Source organism: Globicephala melas, chromosome 3 (genome assembly GCF_963455315.2).
Source record: "Globicephala melas chromosome 3, mGloMel1.2, whole genome shotgun sequence".
Lineage (NCBI taxonomy): Eukaryota > Metazoa > Chordata > Mammalia > Artiodactyla > Delphinidae > Globicephala > Globicephala melas.
The window spans coordinates 111,333,376-111,355,025 of record NC_083316.1 but is presented as its reverse complement, the minus strand read 5'-3'; the positions used below and the strand labels follow the sequence as shown (position 1 = coordinate 111,355,025).

Below are 21,650 nucleotides of genomic sequence, written 5' to 3'. Positions count from 1 at the left end.
AGTTGAGATTGTGCAGGAAACAAGATGTAAGAGAAGAGAAGCCTAAGACCAGAACCCTACATTTACGGACCGAGAGAGAAAAAGGAACTGCCATAGGAGGAGACTGGAGAATTTTAGGTCCCAGAAGTCAGGAATGGAAGACTGGTTGATATCTTTTACACTAAGATACCAAGTAAGATATGTATTGAGGGGTGTGTGTTGGATGTAGCAACAAGGATGTTGATGACTTTGGCTAGGGCAGTTTGAATGTGGGAGCAGAAGACAGATTGCATTACCTTGAGGAGTGAATGAGTGGTAAGACAGAAAGTGAAGACTGAGTAAAAATAATGTCTTCGAGAAGTTTAGCTGCGAAGGAAATGAGAGAAAGAGCAGTACTTGGAGTGTGACATGGGGTTAAAGGAAAGTTAAACTTTTTCCATTAAGTTCTTTTAATTACTTTTCCTTTTATGAATGTGATTTACCTTTTCAGTATTATGTCTGTTTTCTTGGCTTTGTTTGGAGATGATGGATGGGGCAAGAACTGAAAGTATATAACTATTTAGCTTTTGCATTGTGTACTTAATCATTTGCATTTGGTAAGAAAATAGCTTTCCTGTCTTAATTAGCTAGATTTTCTCTATGTAATTGTTGAGAGATTTTCTAGATAATGAAAGCTCATTTTAATCTATTGCATCTTCTGTTTGTTTTTAGATCATTCATCGAGATATAAAACCTGAGAATATTTTAGTATCCCAGTCAGGAATTACTAAACTCTGTGATTTTGGTTTTGCACGAACGCTAGCAGCTCCTGGAGACATTTATACGGACTATGTGGCCACACGCTGGTATAGAGCTCCAGAATTAGTATTAAAAGATACATCTTATGGAAAGTAAGTATATTTGGGAATCCTGCTTGGCCTTTCCTAGCCGTCTCTTTTTTTCCCTTGGTGTATCTGTCACCCATACTACTGACATCCTCTGCCTTCTGCATCTGGGTTTGGGCTAGAAAAGGGACACCCCAAAATAGAGCAGAGAGACCCTAGGCACCTGCCCTGCTATTGACGTTACCACGCTTGCCCTCTGGGGCTGAGTGGCCCCAGCCCCGGAAGACCTATGCAGTCACCCCTCAGGCTGTATCCATGCTTGCTTTAAGCTGTGCCCCACTCTTAACAGAGTTGCCTCCTCTGCTTATCTGTAGGCTCTACATTTACTATACTCTGCCAGTGTTACCACAGGATCTGCCAGATTTCCTGCTTCTTGAATACGGCACAATCTTTGCAAAGACTGGCAAATCATTTTTAAATTGAACTGTTCTAGATGCCTCAAAAAGTAGAAAGGTCTCAGTCTATTGCGAAACAGTATAGGAAACAACAATCTAATAAACAAATAATGAATCTTGAAGAACAAAGGGACCAAGTTGTACAACTGAATACAAGAAATGGGAGTGGGGATAATTCTCACATGCTTTTCCTAGAAACCATTGTTCTGTTATTATAATAATGTCTAACATTGGGACTTCCCTGGTAGTGCAGTGGTTAAGAATCCGCCTGCCAATACAGGGAACATGGGTTCAAGCCCTGGTCCGGGAAGATCCCACATGCCGCAGAGCAACTAAGCCTGTGCACCACAACTACTGAGCCTGTGCTCTAGAGCCTGTGAGCCACAACTACTGAGCCCACGTGCCACACTACTGAAGCCCACACTCCTAGAGCCTGTGCTCTGCAACAAGAGAAGCCACCGCCATGAGAAGCCCATGCATGGCCATGAAGAGTAGTCCTCGCTCACTGCAACTAGAGAGAAAGCCCACGCGCAGCAACAAAGACCCAATGCAGCCATAAATAAGTAAATAAATAAATTTATTTTTTTTAAATCTAATATCATTAAGTACTTATTTTAAAGCTAGAAACTGTTCTAAATGCTTTACATGCATTAAATTATCTAATTTTCACAACAACCCTCTGATGAAGGTGCTAGTATTTTATCCCCATTTCAGATAAGACGACACACTAAGGCAGGTAGTGAGTAAGACACTAAAAAAGTAAGAAAGTGAGTAAGTTTACTAAGAAAAGTAAACTAATTTACCCAAAGTCTATCCAGGGTATGTTTTCAACTGTACTTATCACTGATACCGTATGCAGACCACCTCTGTGCCTCAGTTACTTTATCTGTATAATGGAAATAATAATGGAACCAGTTTCATAGGTTTATTGTGAGGATTAAATGATTTAATGAATGAGAAAAATGAAAAAGCAGTAAATGCTCAATCAATGTAGCCTTTGTAAGATCTCTCCCAGTTTTACCCTGTTTGTGATATTTACTTAAATTCCTTTCCTGATGTACCCCCTTATTCCTATCCCTTGCCCCCCAAATCATATCCTTCTCTAAATCCTGTTGTACATTATATGTAGATTTTGTGCCAGTTAATATTTAATATGGCCTAGTTCTATCTACCTCTTTTTAAAATATTCTTCTTGCTGAAAGATAAATTCCTTGAGGATAGGTGTAATCTCTTGTATTCTAGAGAGCCAAAATTGATGCCTTGTGTATAGTCAGTTTGGATTCTAATGCAAGGCTTCACATTGAGTTTGAAATAAATTTGCTAGTGAGTTTTTAAAACATGTTAAATTTTAACATCTTTACATTTTAAAACATGTAAAATAAAACACAGATACAAGAAAAGCTCACACAACAAATGTATACTTCCATCACGAGATGGAAAAATAGAGTTTTGCAGGCTACCCCATAAAACCCTCTATGTGCCATATTCCACTTACAATATTCTTTCTAACCTCAAAAGTAGCCATGATATTGACTTTAAAAAATTTTTTTATTTATTTATTTTTGGCTGTGTTGGGTCTTCATGGCTGCGCACGGGCTTTCTTTACTTGCAGTGAGCGGGCGCTACTCTTCATTGCAGTGCACGGGCTTCTCATTGCAGTGGCTTCTCTTGTTGCAGAGCACAGGCTCTAGGCGCATGGGCTCAGTAGTTGTGGCTCACAGGCTCTAGAGCGCAGGCTCAGTAGTTGTGGCGTACAGGCTTCACTGCTCCACGGCATGTGGGATCTTCCCGGACCAGGCTCGAACCTGTGTCCCCTGCCTTGGCAGGCAGATTCTTAACCACTGCGCCACCAGGAAAGTCCCTTGACTTTTATTATAATCAGTTTCTTGCATTTTTAATAGTTTTATTACACAAAAGTGTATCTACTTAGTTTAATCTAGCCTTTTTAAATGACAGCTCTTTTAAAGATATGATTCACATACCATACAATTGACAGATTTAAAGTGTACAATTCAGTGGTTTTTAGTATATTTAGAGTCATGCAACCATTACCACATTCAATTTTAGAACATTTTCATCACCCCAAAAAGAAATCCTGTGCTCATTAGCAGTCACTCCCCATTTCCTCCCAACCCTTCCAGGCCTAGGCAAACACCAATCTACTTTCATTTTCTCTGGATTTGCCTATTCTGGACATTTCATATAAGTGGAATTATGCAATATCTGGTCCTTTGGGACTGATTTATCTCACTTAACTATTTTCAAGATTCATCCGTGTTGCAGCATGTATCGGTACTTTATCTTTTTTGGCTGTATAATATCCATTTTATGGTTATACCACATTTTATTTACCCATTCATTAGTTGATGGACATTTTGATTGTTTCCACTTTTTGGCTATTATGAATAATACTGCTGTGAACATTTGTATACACATTTTACTGTGGACATGTGTCTTTATTTCTTTTGGGTATGTACCTAGGATTTGAAATTGTGGGTCATATGGTAACTCCATGTCGAATTTTTTTTTGTTTTTATTTTTTGCGGTACGCGGGTCTCTCACTGTCGTGGCCTCTCCCGTTGCGGAGCACAGGCTCTGGACGCGCAGGCTCAGCGGCCATGGCTCACAGGCCCAGCCGCTCCGCGGCATGTGGGATCTTCCCGGACCGGGGCATGAACCCGTGTCCCCTGCATCGGCAGGCGGACTCTGAACCACTGTGCCACCAGGGAAGCCCCATGTCGAGTTTTTTAAGGAAATGCCGGACTGTTTTTCAAAGTGTCTGCATCATTTTATTTTCCCACCAGCAGAGTATGAGGGTTACAAATTTCTCCACATCCTCACCAAGACTTGTTATTATCTGACTTTTGGATTCTGGTTATCCTAATGGGTGTGAAGTGGTATCTCATTATGGGTTTAATTTGCATTTCTTTGATGACTAATGATTGTTGAACTTCATTGTTGATCTTTTATGTGCTTATTGGACATTTATATATCTTCCTTGGAGAAATGTCTGTTCAGATCCATAGCCCATTTTTAAATTACATTGGCTTTTATTATTAAATTGGAAGAATTCTTCATACTCTAGATACAGATTCCTTATCAGGTATATATTTGCAAGTATTTTCTCTCACTCTGTAGCTGTCTCTTCATTTTCTTACTTGTGTCTTTTGTCACACAAATTTTTTTATTTTGATGAAGTCCATTCTATCTGTTTTTTCCATTTGTTGCCTATGCTTTTGGTGTCATATTTAAGAATCCTTTGCCAAATCCAAGGTTGTGAAGATTTACCCCTCTGTTTTGTTTTAAGGGGTTTATACTTCTAGTTCTTACATTTAAGTATTTCATCTGTTTTGAGTTAATTTTTAATTAAATGTGAAGTTAATTTAATTAATTTAAATGAAGTTAATTTAATTAACCTCATTCTTTTGCATGTGTTTAGCCAGTTGTTCCAGCACCATTTGTTGGAGAGATGATTTTTTTCCCCTGTTAAATGGTCATGGCACGCTTGATGAAAATCAGATGGTTTATTTATGGACTTCTGATTCTGTTCCATTGATCTGTATCTCTATCCTTGTTCTAGAACCACACTGTCTTGATTACCATTGCTTTGTAGCTAGTTTGAAATCAGGAAGTGTGAGTGCTGCAACTTTGTTCTTCTTTTTTAAGATTGTTTTGGCTGTTACGGGACCCTTGCAATTCCATGTGAATTTTAGGATCAGATTTATCAATTTTGTGGGGTTTTTGGCCAATAAGACAGCTAGGATTCTGATAGGGATTGCATATCTATAAATCAGTTTGGAGAATATTGCTGTCTTAATGTTAAGTCTGCTCATCTATGAACATAAGATGTTTTCAGATCTTTAATTTCTTTCAACAATGCTTTATAGCTTTTAGCACATACATTTTACATTTTTTCATGGTAAGGCATTTTATTTTAAATATAGCAGTGTGTACATGTCAATCCCAAACTCCCAATATATCCCTCCCCACCACCCTTCCACCTGGTAACCACAAGTTCCTTCTCTTAGCCTGTGAGTCTGTTTTGTAAATAAGTTCAATTGTACCATTTTTTTTAGATTCCACATATACGCGATATCATGATATTTGTCTTTCTCTGTCTGATTTACTTCACTTAGTATGATAATATTCAGGTCCATCCATGTTGCTGCAAATGGCATTATTTCATTCTTTTTAATGGCTGAGTAATATTCCACTATATATATGTACCATATCTTCTTTATCCATTCATCTGTTGATAGACATTTATGTCTTCCATGTCTTGGGTATTGTAAACAGTGCTGCAATGAACACTGGGGTGCATGTATCCTTTCAAACCATGTTTTTCTCTGGGTGTATGCCCAAGAGTGGGATTGTTGGATCATATGGTAGCTCTATTTTTAGTTTTTTAAGGAACCTCCATACTGTTCTCCATAGTGACTTTACCAATTTACATTCCCACCAATAGTGTAGGAGGGTTCCCTTTCCTCTACACCCTCTCCAGCATTTATGTTTGTCGACTTTTTGATGATGGCCATTCTGACTGGTGTGAGGTGATATCTCATTGTAGTTTTGATGTGCATTTCTCTAATAATTAATGATGTTGAGCATTTTTTCATGTGCCTGTTGGCTATCTGTATGTCTTCTTTGGAGAAATGTCTCTTTAGGTCTTCCACCCATTTTCTGATTGGGTTTTCTGTTTTTCTGGTATTGAGCTGCATGAGATGTTTATAAATTTTGGAGACTAATCCCTTGTCGGTTGCATCATTTGCAAATATTTTCTCTCATTCTGTGGGTTGTCTTTTTGTTTTGTTTATGGTTTTCTTTGCTAGGCGAAAGCTTTTGAGTTTAATTAGGCCACATTTGTTACATTTTACATTATTTTGTTAAATTTATTCCTAAGTATTTTATTCTTTTATTTTTTATTTTCTTTTATTTTTTTTTTGCGGTATGCGGGCCTCTCACTGTTGTGGCCTCTCCCGTTGCAGAGCACAGGCTCTGGATGCGCCAGCTCAGCGGCCATGGCTCACGGGCCCAGCTGCTCCACGGCATGTGGGATCTTCCCAGACCGGGGCATGAACCCGTGTCCCCTGCATCAGCAGGCGGACTCTCAACCACTGCGCCACCAGGGAAGCCCTCTTTTATTTTTTTATTTAAAAAAATTTTTTTATTTTTGGCCACACAGCATGGCATGTGTGATCTTAGTTCCCTGACCAGGGATCGAACCCACATCCCCTGCAGTGGAAGTGCAGAGTCTTAACCACTGGACTGCCAGGAGAGTCCCAGTATTTTATTCTTTTTGATGCTAGTGTAAATCAAATTTTCTTAATTTCATTTTCAGATTGTTCATTGCAAGTGTAAAAGAATTCAAGGGATTTTTGTGTATTGATCTTGTATCTTGCAACCTTGCTGAACTTATTAGTTCTAATAATTGTTTAGTGGATTTATACTTTCTGTATAAAAGGTCGTTATCTTTGGGTAGAGATAATTTTACTTCTTTTCTGGTCTGGATGCCTTCCATTTCTTTTTCCTGCCTAATTTCTTTGACCAGAACCTCCAGCCCAATGTTGAATAGAAGTGATAAGAGCAGACATCCTTGTCTTATTCCAAATCTTAGGAGAAAAACTCCCCATCTTTTCACTATTAAGTATGATGTTAGCTGTGGGTTTTTCATAGGTACCCTTTGTTGTGTTGACAAAGTTTCCTTTTAATTCCTAGTTTATTGAGGGTTTTTATCATGGAAGGGTATTGGTCAAATGCTTTTTCTGCACCTGCTGAGATGATCATGCGAATTTTTGTTTTTTAATCTATTGATATAATGTATTACATTAATTGATTTTTCCATGTTGAGCTAACCTGTGTTCCTGGGATAAATCCCACTTAATCATGGTGTATAATTCTTTTTATATGTTGCTAGATTCAATTTGCTAGTATTTTGTTGAGAATTTTTGTGTCCATATGTGTACAAGATATTGGTGTGTAGTTTTCTTTTCTAGTGATGTTTTTGTCTGATTTTGGTATCGCGATAATACTGGTTTCTAAAAAGGAGTTGGGAACTGTTCATACTTCTTCTATTTTTTGAAAAGTTTGTAAAGAATTCACATGATCATCTTCTTTAAATGTTTGGTGGAATTCAGTAGTGAAGCCCTCTGGGCCTGTGCTTTCCTTTGTGTGTAGCTTTTGATTACTGATTCAGAATTTTCACTTGCTATGGGTTTATTTAGATTGTCTTTTTATTTTTTATTTTTCTGACTGCACCACACAGCATGTGGGATCTTAGTTCCCCAACCAGGGACCAAACTCGTGCCCCTTGCAGTGGAAGCATGGAGTCTTAACCAATGGGCCACCAAGGAAGTACCTGTTGACTTCTTCCTGAACCAATTTCAGTAGTTTGTGTTTTTCTCAGAAACTATCCTTTAATCTGAATTCTCTAATTTGTTGGTATACAGTTATTCATTGTATTTTAAAAATATTTTATTTATTTATTTATTTGGTTGTGCCAGGTCTTAGTTGCAGCAGGCAGACTCCTTAGTTGAGGCTCACCGGCTCCTAAGTTGTGGCATGCGAACTCTTAGTTGGGGCATGCATGTGGGATATAGTTCCCTGACCAGGGATCGAACCCAGGCCCCCTTCATTGGGAGCTCGGAGTCTTAACCACTGCGCCACCAGGGAAGTCCCTGTTCATTGTATTTTTTGATAGTACTTTTTATGTTTGTAAAGTTGGTAGTCGTGTTACTTCTTTCATTTCTGATTCCAGTAATTTGAGTCTTCACTCTTTTTTTCTTAGTCATTCTAGCTAAATGTCGATTCTGTTGATTTTTACAGAGAACCATCTTTTGGTTTCATTGATTTTCTCTATTTTAAAAAATTCTGTTACATTAGTTTTCACTCTAATCTAATCTAATAATGTTCCTTCCTTCTGGTTGCTGTAGTTTTAGTTTGCTCTGTTTTTTCCAGTGTCTTATAATGGAAGGTTAGGTTGTAGATTTAATATCTGTCTTAATTCTTTTTAAAAAAAATTAATTTTATTGAAGGGTATTTGATTTACAATGTTGTGTTAATTTCTGCTGTACAGCAAAGTGATTCAGTTATATTGATACATGGATATATATTCTTTTTCATATTGTTTTCTATTATGGTTTCTTACAGAATATTGAATATAGTTCCCTGGGCTATACAGTACCACCTTGTTGTGTATCCATTCTATATATAATAGTTTGCATCTGCTCATCCCAAACTCCCAATCCATCCCTCCCCCACCCCACCAGCCTCTTTGGCAGCCACAAGTCAGTTCTCTATAACCTGTGAGTCTGTTTCTGTTTCTGTTTCATAGGTAAGTTGATTTATGTCGTATTTTAGATTCCACATATAAGGGATGTCATGTGGTGTCTGTCTTTCTCTTTCTAACTTACTTCACTAGTGTGATAATCTCTAGGTCCATCTGTGTTGCTGCAAATGGCATTATTTCATTCTTTTTTATGGCTGAGTAGTATTCCATTGTATATGTATACCACATCTTTATCCATTCATCTGTCAATGGACATTTAAGTTGTTTCCATGTCTTGGCTATTGTATATAGTGCTGCTGTGTAGATAGGGATAGGTGTGTTGTCTGTCTTAATTCTTAATATAGGCATTTATAGTTGTAAATTTCTCTCTAAGCACTGCTTTACCTACATACCCTAAATTTTGTTTTGTTTCTTCATTTTCATTCATCTCAAAGTATTTTCTGTTTTCCCTTTTGATTTCTTCTTTGATACATTTGTTATTTAGTAATGTGTCATTTCCCAAATTTTCCTGCTACTTATATCTAATTGTATTCTATTGTGATAGGAGAATATACTTTGTATCATTTCTGTCTTTTTAAATTTATTGAGGTTTGTTTATGGCCTACCATATAGTCTATCTTGGTGAATGTTCCATGTGACTTGAGAGAATGTGTATTCTCTTATTGGATGAAGTATTCGATAGATGTCTATTAGGTCTAACTGGTTTATAGTATTATTCAAGTCTTCTATTTCCTTGTTGATCTTCTGTCCAGTTGTTCTCAACATGTTTATATTGTTACAGCTTTCTGATGAATTGACACTTTTATCATTATAACATTATCTCTAGTAACATTTTCTGTTTGAAGTCTACTTTGTCCAGTTTCTTGTGCTTGTTGTTTGCATGATGTAGCTTTTTCATTCCTTTTACTTTCAAGCTGTTTGTATCTTTGAATAAATGTGTAAAATTTATTAAATGTGTCTCCTGTAAACAGCATATAGTTGAATTATGTTTTTTTGAAATTCAGGCTGACAATCTCTGCCTTTTAAGTAGATTGTTGAATCTATTCACATTTAATGTTATTAGTGATATAGTTGGATTTACACCTGCTTTTTTTTAATATATCCTTTTTTTAAAAAAATAAATTTATTTATGTATTTATTTTATTTTTGGCTGTGTTGGGTCTTTGTTGCTGTGCACGGGCTTTCTCTAGTTGTGGCGAGCGGGGGCTACTCTTCATTGCGGTGCGTGGACTTCTCATTGCGGTGGATTCTCTTGTTGTGGAGCACAGGCTCTAGGCACGCGGGCTTCAGTAGTTGTGGCATGTGGGCTCAGTAGTTGTGGCTTGCGGGCTCTAGAGCACAGGCTCAGTAGTTGTGGCACACAGGCTTAGTTGCTCCACGGCATGTGGGATGTTCCCAGACGAGGGCTCGAACCTGTGTCCCCTGCATTGGCAGGCGGATTCTTAACCACTGCACCACCAGGGAAGTCCATACATCTGCTTTATTTCTTTATTTGTGTCTCATGTCCTTTTTGTTCCTCTGTTCCCATTTTACTGCTTTCCTTTTTCATTAAGTGAATATCTTGTAATGTATCAATTCAATTTCTTTTTTTGTTTTTTTGTTTTTTTTTGGCCACGCTGTGCAGCATGTGGGAATCTTAGCTCCCCAACCAGGGTTCGAACCTGTGCCCCCTGCATTGGAAGTATGGAGTCTTACCCACTGGACAGACAGGGAAGTCCCTCAATTCAATTTCTTTAATGATTTTTTTTTTACTATATGTTTTGGGGATTTGTTTAGTGGTGGCTCTAATGTTTATTATGTGCACCTTAAATTATCATAATCAGCTTCAGATTTATATTAGTTTAATTCCAGTGATATATACATAGAAAACTTACTCCTATATAGCTTTATTCCCTTTTCTGTCTTTTTGTGGTATTTTTGCTGTGTATAATAATTTATTAATGTTACAAACCCCAAAATACCTTGTTGTAATTATTACTTTATAATCTATAGTAATTTCCTTAGCCAAAACAGTTTTGCTCTCTCTTACCTCCTTTTTGCTGTTATTGGCAAATAATGTTACACATACATTACATTTCTATATGTTATAGGCCCAACAATATACTATATGCAGAGTATTTTATACAATTGCTTTTAAAATAAATCAAGAGAATAAAAGAGGAAAATAGGAATTTATACTGTCTTTTTCTCTTCCGATTTTATTGAGATGTAATCGACGTACAGCACTATATAAGTTTAAGGTATACAGCATAATGATTTGACTCACATACATCATGAAATGATTATCACAGTAAGTTTGGTAAACATCTATCATCTCACATAGAAACAAAATTAAGGAAGTAGAAACTAATTTTTCTGTGTGATGAGAATTCTTAAGATTTACTCTCTTACAACTTTTATATGTAACATACAGCAGTGTTAATTATATTTATCATTATCCCTTGTACTTATTTATCTTATATCTGGAAGTTTATACTTTTTGACTACCTTCATCCATTTTACCCTCCCCCCACATCCCCCTGCCTCTGCTGTAACCACAAATCTAATCTCGTTTTCTATGAGTTTGTTTGTTTCTAAAGTATTGGGTTGGCCAAAAAGTTCGTTCGGGTTTTTCGTAACATCTTACAGAAAAACCCGAACGAACTTTTTGGCCAACCCAATGTAATTGACCTATAACCCTCTGTGATTTGATATTTCTATACATTTCAAATAATCACCATGATAAATTTAGTTATGATATGTCATCATACAAAAATATTACATAATTACTGACTATGTTCACCATACTGTATGTTTCATCCCTTTGGCGCATTTATTTTGTAACTGGAAGTTTGTACCTTTTAACTCCCCTCACCTAGTTCTCTTCCCCCACCCACTTCCCCTCTGGCAACCACATGTTTGTTCTCTATATCTATAATTCTGTTTCTGTTTTGCTATGTTTGTTCATTTGTCTTATTTTTTAAATTCCACATATAAGCGATATCATACAGTATTTGTCTTTCTCTGTCTGAATTATTTCACTTAGCATACCGTCTAGGTCCATCCATGTTGTCGCAAATGGCAAAATTTCATTCTTTTTTATGGTTAAGTAATGTACAGTCTTTTATAATGACATAAGTACCTTTACTTGGGCTCATTGTTTTTTGTGTGGACTTGAATTACTGTCTGGGGTCACTTGTTTTTAGCCTGAAAAACTTCCTTTAGTATTTCCTGTTACACAGGCGTGCTGGTAACAGATTCTCTTAATTTTTGTTTATCTGGGGAAGTCTTTATTTCACCTTCATTTTTAAAAGATAACTTTGCTGGATATAGGATTTTTAGTTAATAATTTTTTCTTCGAGCAGCTTGAATATGTTGTACCACTGCCTTCTGGCCTAGATTGTTTTTTTTTAATATTTATTTATTATTTATTTTTATTTATCTGTTTTGGCTGTGCTGGGTCTTAGTTGCAGCATGCGAGGTCTCCTTAGTTGCGGCATGTGGACCCTTGGTTATATCGTATAAACTCTTAGTTGCAGCATGCATGCAGGGTCTAGTTCCCCGACCAGGGATCGAACCCAGGCCCCCTGCACTGAGAGTGTGGAGTCTTACCCAGTGGACCACCAGGGAAGTCCCTGGCCTAGATTGTTTTTATTGGGAAGTCAACTGTTAATCTTAAGGAGATTCCTCTGTAAGTGATGAATTATTTTTCTCTTGCTGTTTTGAAGTTTTTCTCCACACTCACCCAGGACTTAGCCTCAGGAACAGGTAACTGGGGGAAATATGAGAAATACTGAAGTTTTCCTCTTGGGAATAAAGCCCTCTGACTGTGAGCTAGGGAAAAAGGAAGCCTGAAGTTCTTGGCTGGAACTGTGTAGGGTAGTGTCTTTGCCTTACTGAGCTAGAGTGGAGGAGGGAGAGAGTGGTCTTGATTCAAATACCACAGACTCATCTTTTTAAACAAATTTTCATAGATTTTCTCTTTTTTAAAATATTTAATTAATTAATTAGGTTGCGCCAGGTTTTAGTTGCGACACTTGGGTTCCTTAATTGCGGCTTGCCAGCTCCTTAGTTGGGCATGTGAACTCTTAGTTGCAGCATGCATGTGGGATCTAGTTCCCTGACCAGGGATTGAACCTGGGCCCCCTGCATTGGGAGCTTGGAGTCTTAACTACTGTGCCACCAGGGAAGTCCCTTCATAGATTTTCTTGAATAGATTTTTTTTCATTTGCTGTTTGCCCTTAGGACTATTTCTAGAGGTTTTAATTGTTGTGGGGTTTTTTTCATAATTTTCACCAGTTTCACTGGAGAGTAGGTCAGCAGATCTCCAAGTCCTTCCCCCACTGTTTGCCCTTAGGACTATTTCTAGAGGTTTTAATTATTGTGGGGTTTTTTTCATAATTTTCAGCAGTTTCACTGGAGAGTAGGTCAGCAGATCTCCAAGTTCTTCCTCCATGTGATTCTTTTTAATCCTCCTCTTATTCCTGCATGTTATCCTAGGATTTATTCATACTTCAGATAATGGGGGAGCCCATTAAGATTAGCACTGCAGTGACAATCAACTATATGTATTTTGTCTCCTATTGCTCTTTGAAAGGCCTGCCTAGATAATTCTTTACAGTTCTGCAGATGATGCCTTACCTTACCAAACTGAACTGTGAAAGTTCAGAACAAGCTGTGTATTTGTGTAGGAGTGTTTTTAGTGCCTCTGTTAGAAGTGGAGGAGGTGAGTAAGAATTTCATACTGTAGGGAGAGTGCCTAAAAATAATTTACTTAAAACTTTGAAGGCAATAAGTTGGTCTTAATTTTAGTGTTTCTCACTAAAACTTATAAATTTCTATTAAGTTCTTTTTTTTCTTTTCCTTTTTTCTTATTGGAGTATAACTGCTTTACAATGTTGTGTTAGTTTCTGCTGTAAGTTCTTAAAACTTGTGAAGTAAGCAAGCTTTTAAGTTCCTATTATCCAGTTTTTGTTGTAATGTGGGCTTAACAAATTGTATACACCACAGTTAAGTCATTTGTTCCTTAAAATCATTATCTAGCAATACACACAGATACACATCTTCCTTTTAAACAGAAATAGGAACATACTATATATATTGTATAGAATCTTGCTTTTTTTCTCTCTTTTAATTTTTTAAATTAATATACTTTACTTTTTTAGAGCAGTTTTAGGTTTACAGAAAAATTGAACAGAAAGTACAGGGTTTCCCTATATGCCCTTTACCCCCACCCACACAGCACAGTTTCCCTATTATTAACATCTAACATTAGTTTGGTACATTTGTTAGAATTGATAAACCAATATTTATACATTATCATTAATTAAAGTCCATCATTTATATTAATATTCAGTCTTTGTATTGTGTTTCCTATGGGTCTTGACAAGTGTATAATGCCATGTATCTACCATTATGGTATCATACAGAATAGTTTCACAGCCCCAGAAATCCTCTGTGCTCTACCATTTTATCTTTCCCTCCTTTTCCCTGGACCCCTGGCAACCACTGATCTTTTAAATCTCTCTATACACTTGCCTTTTCTGGACTGTCGTATAATTGGAGTCATACATTATGCAACCTTTTCAGACGGCTTCTTTCACTTAGCAATGTGTATTTAAGGTTCCTTCATATTTTTTATGGCTTGATAGCTCATTTCTTTGTAATCATTTAATATTCCATCGTATGTATGTCTGACAGTTTGTTTATCCATTCACCTGATGAAAGATATCTTACCTACTTTCAAGTTTTGGCACTTATGGATAAAGCTGCTATGAGCATTCATCTGCAGGTTTTTTGTGGACATAAGTTTTTCAACTCATTTGGCTAAATACCAAGGAGTGCAATTTTTGCTGGATTGTATGGTAAGACTATGTTTGGCTTTGTTAGAAGCTGTCAAACTGTCTTCCAAAGTGGCTGTATCATTTTGCATTCTCAACAGCAATGAGTGAGAATTCTGTTGCTCCACATCCTTACCAGCATTTGGTATTGTCAGTGTTTTAGATTTTAGCCATTCTAATAGGTGTTTGGTGGTATCTATCTCACTGTTTTAATTTACAGTTCCCTGATGACATATGATGTTGAACATCTTTTCATATGCTTATTTGCCATGTGTATATCTTCTTTGGTGAGGTGTCTGTTCAGATATTTTGCCCAATTTTTAATTTGATTGTTTTCTTTATTTATTTGGTTGCACAGGGTCTTAGTTGTGGCCAGTGGGCTCCTTAGTTGCAGATCAGCAGCTCCTTAGTTGCGGCTCAGCAGCTCCTTAATCGCAGCACGTGGGCTCCTTAGCTGTACCATGCAAACTCGTAGTTGCGGCATGCATGTGGGATCTAGTTCCCTGACCAAGGATCGAACCCGGGCCCCCTGCATTGGGAGTGTGGAGTCTTATTCACTGTGCCACCAGGGAAGTCCCTGATTGTTTTCTTATTATTGAGTTTTAAGAGTGCTTTGTATATTTTGGATGCAGCTCATTTATCAGTTATGGGTTTTGCAAATATTTTCTCCAACTGTGTGGCTTCTCTTTTCAGTCTCTTAACAGTGTCTTTCACAGAGCAAAAGTTTTAAATTTTAATGATGTACTTCTTAGCCATTTTTTCTTTTGTGGATTATGCTTTTAGTATTGTATCTAAAAACTCATCACCAAACACAAGGTCATCTAGATTTTCTCCTATATTATTGTCTAGAAGTTTATAGTTTTGCATATTACATTTAGGTCTATGATCCATTTTGAGTTAATTTTTGTGAAAAGTGCAAGCTCTATGTCTAGGTTCATTTCTTCTTGCATATGGATTTCTAGTTGTTCCAGTATCACTTATTAGAAGGACTTTCTTTCCTGAATTGCCTTTGCTCCTTTGTCAAAGATCAGTTGAGGGGCTTCCCTGGTGGCGCAGTGTTGAGAGTCCGCCTGCTGATGCAGGGGACATGGGTTCGCGCCCCGGTCCGGGAAGATCCCACATGCTGCGGAGCGGCTGGGCCCGTGAGCCATGGCCACTGAGCCTGCGCGTCCGGAGCCTGTGCTCCGCAACGGGAGAGGCCACAACAGTGAGAGGCCCGCCTACCGCAAAAAAAAAAAAAAAAAAAAAAAGATCAGTTGAGTATATTTCTGTGAGTCTATTTCTGGGCACTGTATACTGTTTTCTTGATCTTTTTGTCTATTTTTTCACCAATATCACACTGTCTCACATACTGTAGCTTTATAGTACATTTTGAAGTCAGATAGTGTCTTTCTTCTGACTTTGTTCTTGTTCAACATCATGTTGGCTTTTCTGGTTCTATTGCCTTTCCATATAAACTTTAGAATCAATTTATTGATATCCAAATTGGATTTTTTAAAATAAATGTATTTATTTTTGGCTATGTTGGGTCTTCGTTGCTGCGCGCAGGCTTTCTCTAGTTGCGGTGAGCGGGGGCTACTCTTCGTTGCAGTGCGTGGGCTTCTCACTGTGGTGGCTTCTCTTGTTGTGGAGCATGGGCTCCAGGCACGCAGGCTTCAGTAGTTGTGGCTTGCGTGCTGTAGAGCGCAGGCTCAGTAGTTGTGGTGCACGGGCTTAGTTGCTCCGCGGCATGTGGGATCTTCCCAGACCAGGGCTCGAACCCGTGTCCCCTGCATTGGCAGGTGGATTCTTAACCACTGCGCCACCAAGGAAGTCCTCTCCAAATTGGATTTTGATTGGGACTGCGTTGAATCTATAGATCAAGTTGGGAAGAACTGACATCTTGACAATATTGAGTTTTCGTATACATGAACATGGAATGTCTCTCCATTTATTATATTTAGATCTCCTCTGATTTCTTTAATGAATCTTGCTTTTTTTTACTTGAGAGCTTATTTCAGAGATCACTTTATATTAACACATGCAGATAGACCTACCTTATTCTTTTTAACAACTAATATTTCATTGTGTGGTTGTACAAAAACTTACATAGCTATTCCCGTATTGATGGATGTCTAGGTTGTTCCCAATCTTTCTACTACAAACAGTGCTGCAGTGAAATTCTCTTATAATTTATCTTTGTGCACATGTGTGAGTAGATCTTTGGATAAGTTCTTAAGAATAAAGGTGTTTAGTCAAAAGTATGTACATTTAAAATTTTAGTAGCTTTTGCCAATTTTCCTCCAAAGAAGTTGTTTAAATTTATACTCCCAGAGCAGTACATGTGAGTATTCATTTTCCATAGCCTCACCAACATAGCAGTTATCAAATTTTATAATTTTTGTCAGTTGGATCAGTGAAAAATAGATCTCCTTATAGTGTTTATTTATAATTTCTTCTGAATGTAAGTTTGGGCATCTTTTTATCTATTTAAAAAACTGATTAGGGGCTTCCCTGGTGGCGCAGTGGTTGAGAATCTGCCTGCCAATGCAGGGGACACGGGTTCGAGCCCTGGTCTGGGAAGATCCCACATGCCATGGAGCAACTGGGCCCGTGAGCCACAATTACTGAGCCTGCACATCTGGAGCCTGTGCTCCGCAGCAACAGAGACCGCGATAGTGAGAGGCCCGTGCACCACGATGAAGAGTGGCCCCCACTTGCCACAACTAGAGAAAGCCCTCGCACAGAAACGAAGATCCAACACAGCCATAAATAAATAAATTAATTAAATTAAAAAAAAAACTGATTATGTGGGGAAAAAAAGCTTGAATTATGGATGACTCACAATGCATTAAGATAAATAAAGTAAGTGGTAAAATATTTAAGATTTTTACTTTCTAAGTACAAGATGATTTTAGTATTCAGCTATTCTACGTCATAAACCATTTATCATAATGTCCTTATATAAGTATTTGAAACAGTTTTAGCATTATAATTAATTATTTTGGACTGCTACATGGCTTCTCATGCAACTTAAATATAAACTATTTAAGTTACTAATAAAACATGATAATATTTAATATATATCCTAAAGTTGCTATATGATATTGTAGTGAAAATTGATAAATGATACCACTTAACCATTCTGTTTTCTTTAGCCTTAAGTTTATTTTAAAAGTTCTTTTTTAGGGAATTCCCTGGTGATCCAGTGGTTAGGACTCTGTGCTTCCACTGCAGGGGGCATGGGTTCGATCCCTGGCTGGGGAACTAAGATCCCGCAAGCCCCACAGTGCAGCCAAAAAAAAAAAAAAAAAAAGTTTTTTCAGAAAAGATGTTTCATATATTTTTCTATGAAAAGTGATTTATTGTTGTCTGTTTCAGACCTGTGGATATCTGGGCTTTGGGCTGTATGATCATTGAGATGGCCACTGGAAATCCCTATCTTCCTAGCAGCTCTGATTTGGATTTACTTCATAAAATTGTTTTAAAAGTAGGTAGGTATTACTGAAATATACTGTTAAATGCCTCAAATAAGTGTTTCCAGATCAATTCTGCTTGATTTTCAAATTTAGTGTTTTCTTTATAAGAACAGGGAAGCATATTTTTTTGATAGATGGGAGTAGATGAATGCTGTGGGCTGATAAAAAAGGTAGAAAATTCTCCTCCTTTTTTTTTTTCTTAATATAAATTTATTTATTTATTTATTTTTGGCTGCATTGGGTCTTTGTTGCTGCACGCAGGCTTTCCCTAGTTGTGGTGAGCGGGGCCTGCTCTTCATGGCGATGCTCGAGCTTCTCATTGCAGTGGCTTCTCTTGTTGTGGAGCATGGGATCTAGATGCATGGGCTTCAGTAGTTGTGGTACACGGGCTCTAGAGCACAGGCTCAGTAGTTGTGGTACACTGGCTTAGTTGCTCCGTGGTGTGTGGGATCTTCCTGGACCAGGGATCGAACCCGTGTCCCCTGCATTGGCAGGCGGATTCTTAACCACTGCACCACCAGGGAAGTCCCTCTCCTCTGTTTTTGAAGATAATATTTTTCTTTGCCAGGATGCAAATAGCTATGCCATGTTTTGATGGTTGATACTAAGAAAAATAGTAAAACAGGAACCTACTTCAATTTGTCTGAAAGTTGTTTTAAAATTTTGGCTTCTACAAATATTTGCTTCTTTCAGAGAGGACTTTTGAGTAATAGAGTTGATTTTGATGTTTTTTAAAAGTGCTTGGAGGACTTCCCTGTTGGCACAGTAGTTAAGAATCTGCCTGCCAATGCAGGGGACATGGGTTCGAGCCCTCATCTGGGACGATCCCACATGCCATAGAGCAACTAAGCCTGTGCACCACAACCACTGAGCCTGCGCTCTAGAGCCCACGAGCCACAACTACTGAGCCCTGACGCCACAACTACTGAAGCCCATGCAACCAGGGCCCGTGCTCCACAAGAGAAGCCACCGCAATGAGAAGCCCGTGCACCGCAACAAAGAGTAGCCCCCACTCGCCACAACTAGAGAAAGCCCACGTACAGCAATGAAGACCCAATACAGCCAAAACAAATAAATAAATAAATTTATAATAAATAAATAAATAAAGTGCTTGGAAATAGAAAACCAATTATTTACTGAGAAAACTTTTTTTAAACCACAGTAGATAAGCAGAGAGCTCATCTGCTTTGATTACCAAAACATTTTCATGATTAGCATTGCTCATGGAGTTTCAAGGATTTTATATGTATATACCTCTGAATGAGGAGCTTGAGGAGCCTTTTTTGTGGTGAGGAAGCTATACATAAACATGTAATTACAGGATCGTGAGAAAGGTACTGTTAACAACTATAAAAACCGTGAATCTGGGTAAATATTGATTAAAGATACAGTTCAGAGCCTTAAAGCATCATACTTTTTTCTGTCATCTTTAAAGTTCTGGTTATGAGATTAATGTTAGAAGGACCTCTAGAGACGGTGGGATCAATTTTGTTATTTTACAAATGAGGAAACCAAGGCACAGAAAAGGAAGATTTGCCCAAGGTCACAGAATTAGTTATAGCAGAGCTAGTGCTAGAATTTAGCTCTCTCCACTCCTATTTATAGTTCTTTCCATTCTACTACTACTCTATAGCCTTGTTTCTTCTTTGCGGAATTCCTATTTATATATAATTTTAGTATTTTAGCTGTTTTGAGTAAGGGTTTGCTGATGAACACTTGCTAGTTAAACCATTTATATACCCTTATAGAAATATGTAAAAGTTTGAATGTGCCTTTTCTAATGGCATTATATGTCTTGTATTTTGGGAAAAGAATATGCACATGTGGTTTTATATTTTCTACTGCCTATGTACTATCAATAGATTACTGGGGAAACTCACATTTTTTTATGCTGTATTCAGATAGTTTCTTGTTCAACTTTAAAAAATTAAAAGAACTTAACTGTTATTCTCCCTTTTTAGTAATTTAATGCAGACTACATAACAATTTATTATTTTGATTGTAGAATAATTTCCTGGTTTTCTTATGTATATATTTTTTCTCTTTTCAGGCAATTTGACACCTCACTTGCAGAATATCTTTTCCAAGAATCCCATTTTTGCTGGGGTGGTCCTTCCTCAAGTTCAACACCCCAAAAATGCAAGAAAAAAATACCCAAAGCTAAATGGATTGTTGGCAGATATTGTTCATGTATGTTAAGAGATTAAGGACTTATACTGGGAAATTTGCATAAATTATAATACAGTTTTAGGATATTACTTTAATGAGATTCCAAAAGGATTCATGAAGTAATGTTATCTGTTAAAAGTTACTATATTCCTCTGTCTTTATGTCTTAAGTTCAGAGAAATTAAAAGTCACAGGCTGTTAGAAATGAAAGGCCCCTGGGGTAATCCTGTCTATTATTTTTTGTTTATCCCAATTTTATTGATAATTAGGGATAAACTGGAAAGTTTTAAGGACTTACCATGTTTATCAACACCTCTTAACAGCCAGTCTTCCTAGCAGTCTACCCAAGGGATTTGTTCCTTGTACAGTGGTATTCTAAGGTATGCACAAGGCGTTCGCAGCTGCAGTTTTAATGTTGTTTCAGGATACACCAGTACCAAAATTCAGGTTGAATCAGAGGAAGCAAAACATTATATAGCACTTTTAAATTAGTTTAAAATTTAAATTTTATTTTGAACTGCATAATAAATATACCAGCATACTTAGTACAAAATTCAAAATGTGAGAGAGTTACTTGCTTCTATTTATTTTCTCTTTCCAGCCAATTTCCTTTCCCAGGGTCAACTAAGGTATCTTGTTTCCAATGTACAGCCCTTAAAAAAGTGGTTACCTAAATTTCAAAGCAAGTATAGTGTGATGTTTATAAGAAGGGGCTCTGGATTCACATGAACTTTGTTTAAAACTCAGCTCTGTCACTAATTAGCTCTGTAAACTTGAGCAAGTCAGTCTCCGTGCCTCAGTTTACTGGGCTGTAAAACAACATTAACAATATTTATTTTCTGGAGCTGGAGGATTAAATGAGGTAATGGTAGAAATATTCTCAGCACAGAGCCTTGAAGAAGCTATCAACAAATGTTGTTAATGTTAACTGTTGTTGCTGTTATTTAGATAAAATTAAACATATGACATGTAACATCTAAAGACTATTATCAAAGGAAGAAAGTTGTTTCTTTGGTACTTGGAAAGAACTAGAGTTTATTAAAGGATAAGACTTGTTTACTACATTTTCACTTCAGTTTCTTTCTTTTTTCATGTCATAGTTTTGATCATACAAAGAATACCTAATGATCATAAGAAAAATAGGAATACTTGATAAACAAAGAGGAGAAGTTAAGATTTTCCCAACCCCACAATCCAGGAAAAATTACTATTAACATTTTGGTTTATATACTTCTGGGCTTTTCCCAACCAACTACAAGCATAGAAGTTTATGCTTTTTAAAAGGTATCATACTTTACACACTGCTATGTAATCTGTTTATTTTCACTTAGCAGTATATTTTAAGCATACTACCATGTCAGTAAGTATGGAGCTACATCATAATTTTAGGGCTTACATAGTGTTTCATTGTGTGACTGTACTATAGTTTATTTAACTGATCTTGCAATTTGGACATTTGTTTTCAGGTTTTTTCTCTCACTATTGGTAAAGTTGCTACAGTGAACATCTTTTTGTTTTTGTTTTTTTTTTGTTTTGTGGTACGCGGGCCTCTCACCACTGTGGCCTCTCCCGTTGCGGAGCACAGGCTCCGGACGCGCAGGCTCAGCGGCCATGGCTCACGGGCCCAGCCGCTCCGCGGCATGTGGGATCTTCCCAGACCGG

The 21,650-nt window shown here is 37.3% G+C and overlaps 1 protein-coding gene across 1 annotated transcript in view; it reads left to right on the top strand.

Annotated features, from left to right (window-relative positions):
- Positions 1–21,650, top strand: part of CDKL3 (cyclin dependent kinase like 3) — an 89,046-nt gene that overhangs the window by 14,247 nt on the left and 53,149 nt on the right. Inside the window, 3 exon segments of the mRNA XM_070045194.1 lie at positions 691–869; positions 17,723–17,835; positions 19,871–20,010. Of these exon segments, the coding sequence (XP_069901295.1) occupies positions 691–869; positions 17,723–17,835; positions 19,871–20,010 (432 nt within the window).